Source organism: Portunus trituberculatus, chromosome 34 (genome assembly GCF_017591435.1).
Source record: "Portunus trituberculatus isolate SZX2019 chromosome 34, ASM1759143v1, whole genome shotgun sequence".
Classification (NCBI taxonomy): domain Eukaryota; kingdom Metazoa; phylum Arthropoda; class Malacostraca; order Decapoda; family Portunidae; genus Portunus; species Portunus trituberculatus.
In genome coordinates, this window is record NC_059288.1 from 10508881 (window position 1) to 10511380 (window position 2500).

General features: G+C 49.5%; 1 protein-coding gene across 1 annotated transcript in view; it reads left to right on the forward strand.

The window, feature by feature from the left end:
* LOC123512766 (neurotactin-like) overlaps nucleotides 1-2500 on the forward strand; it is a 38368-nt gene that overhangs the window by 26481 nt on the left and 9387 nt on the right. The window contains exon 2 of the mRNA XM_045269343.1: nucleotides 2191-2350. Coding sequence (XP_045125278.1) covers nucleotides 2192-2350 — 159 coding nt within the window. The 5' untranslated portion in view covers nucleotide 2191. The remainder of the gene's footprint in view (nucleotides 1-2190; nucleotides 2351-2500) is intronic.

Below are 2500 nucleotides of genomic sequence, written 5' to 3' on the forward strand. Positions count from 1 at the left end.
CTTAATATATTCCTTCAAAAGCAATTTACTTTCTCATCTGAGGAAGAAAAAAGTTTAATAAAATCTCTCTCTCTCTCTCTCTCTCTCTCTCTCTCTCTCTCTCTCTCTCTCTCTCTCTCTCTCTCTCTCTCTCTCTCTCTCTCTCTGATAAATTAACTGCTTCATGTAACGACGGGTAATGGGAGAGAGAGAGAGAGAGAGAGAGAGAGAGAGAGAGAGAGAGAGAGAGAGAGAGAGAGAGAGATAATGAGGTAGGTGCATAATTAATTGAAGGAGGGAGAAGGGTAATAAATGACAGGTGTGAATAATAATGATGAATAATAATGATAGTGTTATTATTATTATTATTATTATTATTATTATTATTATTATTATTATTATTATTATTGTTGTTGTTATTGTTGTTGTTGTTAGTGAAGAACGGTGAAGGGAGAGAGAGAGAGAGAGAGAGAGAGAGAGAGAGAGAGAGAGAGAGGTGGGGGGGAGCAATTTGGGTGGTTTGTGATGAGGGTAAGTGTATGGAGGGAGAAAGGAGATTTGAAGAGGAGGAGGAGGAGGAGGAGGAGGACCAGGAGGAGGAGGAGAGTGGTAAACCTTGTATTTCTCTCCTCCGTGACCCTCCCTCTGATCTTATTACGAGGGTAGTTATCTCTCTCTCTCTCTCTCTCTCTCTCTCTCTCTCTCTCTCTCTCTCTCTCTCTCTCTCTCTCTCTCAGGGAGGAAAAGTCAACACAATCATAGCCCCCCTTGCTCCTCCTCCTCCTCCTCCTCCTCCTCCTCCTCCTCCTCCTCCTCCTCCTCCTCCTCCTCCTCCTTCCTTCCTTCCTTCCTTCCTCCATTTCTTCCCCAGGGACCATCTAGACTATTTGTTCCTCCTCCTCCTCCTCCTCCTCCTCCTCCTCCTCCGTGTAGTACAAGACTCATTTTCTTATACTTATTGAGAGAGAGAGAGAGAGAGAGAGAGAGAGAGAGAGAGAGAGAGAGAGAGAGAGAGAGAGAGAGAGAGAGAATAGTGAAGTAAAGAAAGATATTGAAGTCAAGTTGATATAAGTTAGCTGTTTTTCTCATTGTTTCTTTTCTCTCTCTCTCTCTCTCTCTCTCTCTCTCTCTCTCTCTCTCTCTCTCTGAAGGGCACAATATCTTTTTATCTATCTAAGTTTTCATTTATTTATTTTTATTTATTTATTTATTATTTTTTTTTTTTTTTGTGTATATGAAGAGCATCGTTTCCTTCTCTTTTTTTTTTATATAAGAGGGGAAAAACTGGCCAAGGGTAACATAGAACCCCCCTAAAAACCCACTTAGTCGCCAGTCCCCTTGCAGGTTCGATAGTGTTAGTCAGATGAAGGGATAAATGTCTGCAAAATATTTTACTTTGATAATGGAGAAACATTTTTACACTGAATTTCCTCTCCCAGTCACTCCCAGCCTCTCCCAGTCACTCCCAGCCTCTCCCAGCCTCTCCCAGCGCCTCTCAGTCTCCCCCAGTCTCTCCCAACCTCTCTCAGTTTCTCCAAGCCCTTTCCAGTCTCTCCCAACTCCTCCCAGTCTCTCCCAGCTTCTCCCAGTCTCTCCCCACCCACTCCCAGCCTCTCCCAGCCACTAACACCTCTTTCCAGCCACTCCCAGTCACTCCTCCACCACTAACGCTTCCTTCTAGTCTCTCCCAGTCACTCCCAACCACTCCCAGTCACTCCTCCACCACTAACACCTCCTTCCAACCACTCCCAGCCTCTCTCAAGCCACTTCCAGTCTCTCCCAGCCTCTCTCAGCCACTCCCAGTCTCTTTCAGCTCCTCCCAGTGTTTCCCAGCCTCCCAGCCCCTCCCAGTCTCTTCCAACACCTCTCAGTCTCTCCCAGCAACTACAAGCTCCTCCCAGCCTCTCCCAGCCACTCCCAGTCTCTCCCAGTCACTCCCAGGCTCTCCCTGCCTCTCTCAGCCTTTCCCAGTCTTTCCCAGCTTCTCTCAGTCTCTCCCCAGTCTCTCTTAGCCTCTCCCAGCCCCTCCCAGTCTCTCCTAGTCTCTCCCAGCTCCTCCCTGCCTCCCTCAGCCTCTCCCAGGCCCTCCAAGCCCCTCCCAGTCACTCCCAGCCATTCCCAGTCACTCCCAACTCCTCCCAGTCTCTCCCAGTCACTCCCAGTCACTCCCAGTCACACCCCCATCCATTGACGCCCTCCTCTTCCCTGCAGGATGTCCGGGCTGCCTGTGGTGGGGCGGTACGTGACTCGCAGCTGGAGTAGCGGGTCGGGGGCGGGGACTGAGCGGCGGCAGGCGTCCCCCAGCCCCCGCCAGCCCCGCTCCACCTGGAGACTGCCGGCCTTCTTCAGGAGACGGCTGGAGATTGCACAGGTGAGAGAGAGAGAGAGAGAGAGAGAGAGAAAGGGGGGGAGGATGGAGTGAAGGAAAGATTAAAGGTGTTCGGGTGTGGTAGGAAAAACAGTGTGAGAGAGAGAGAGAGAGAGAGAGTATTGAGTGTGGTAGGAAAGACAGACAGACAGA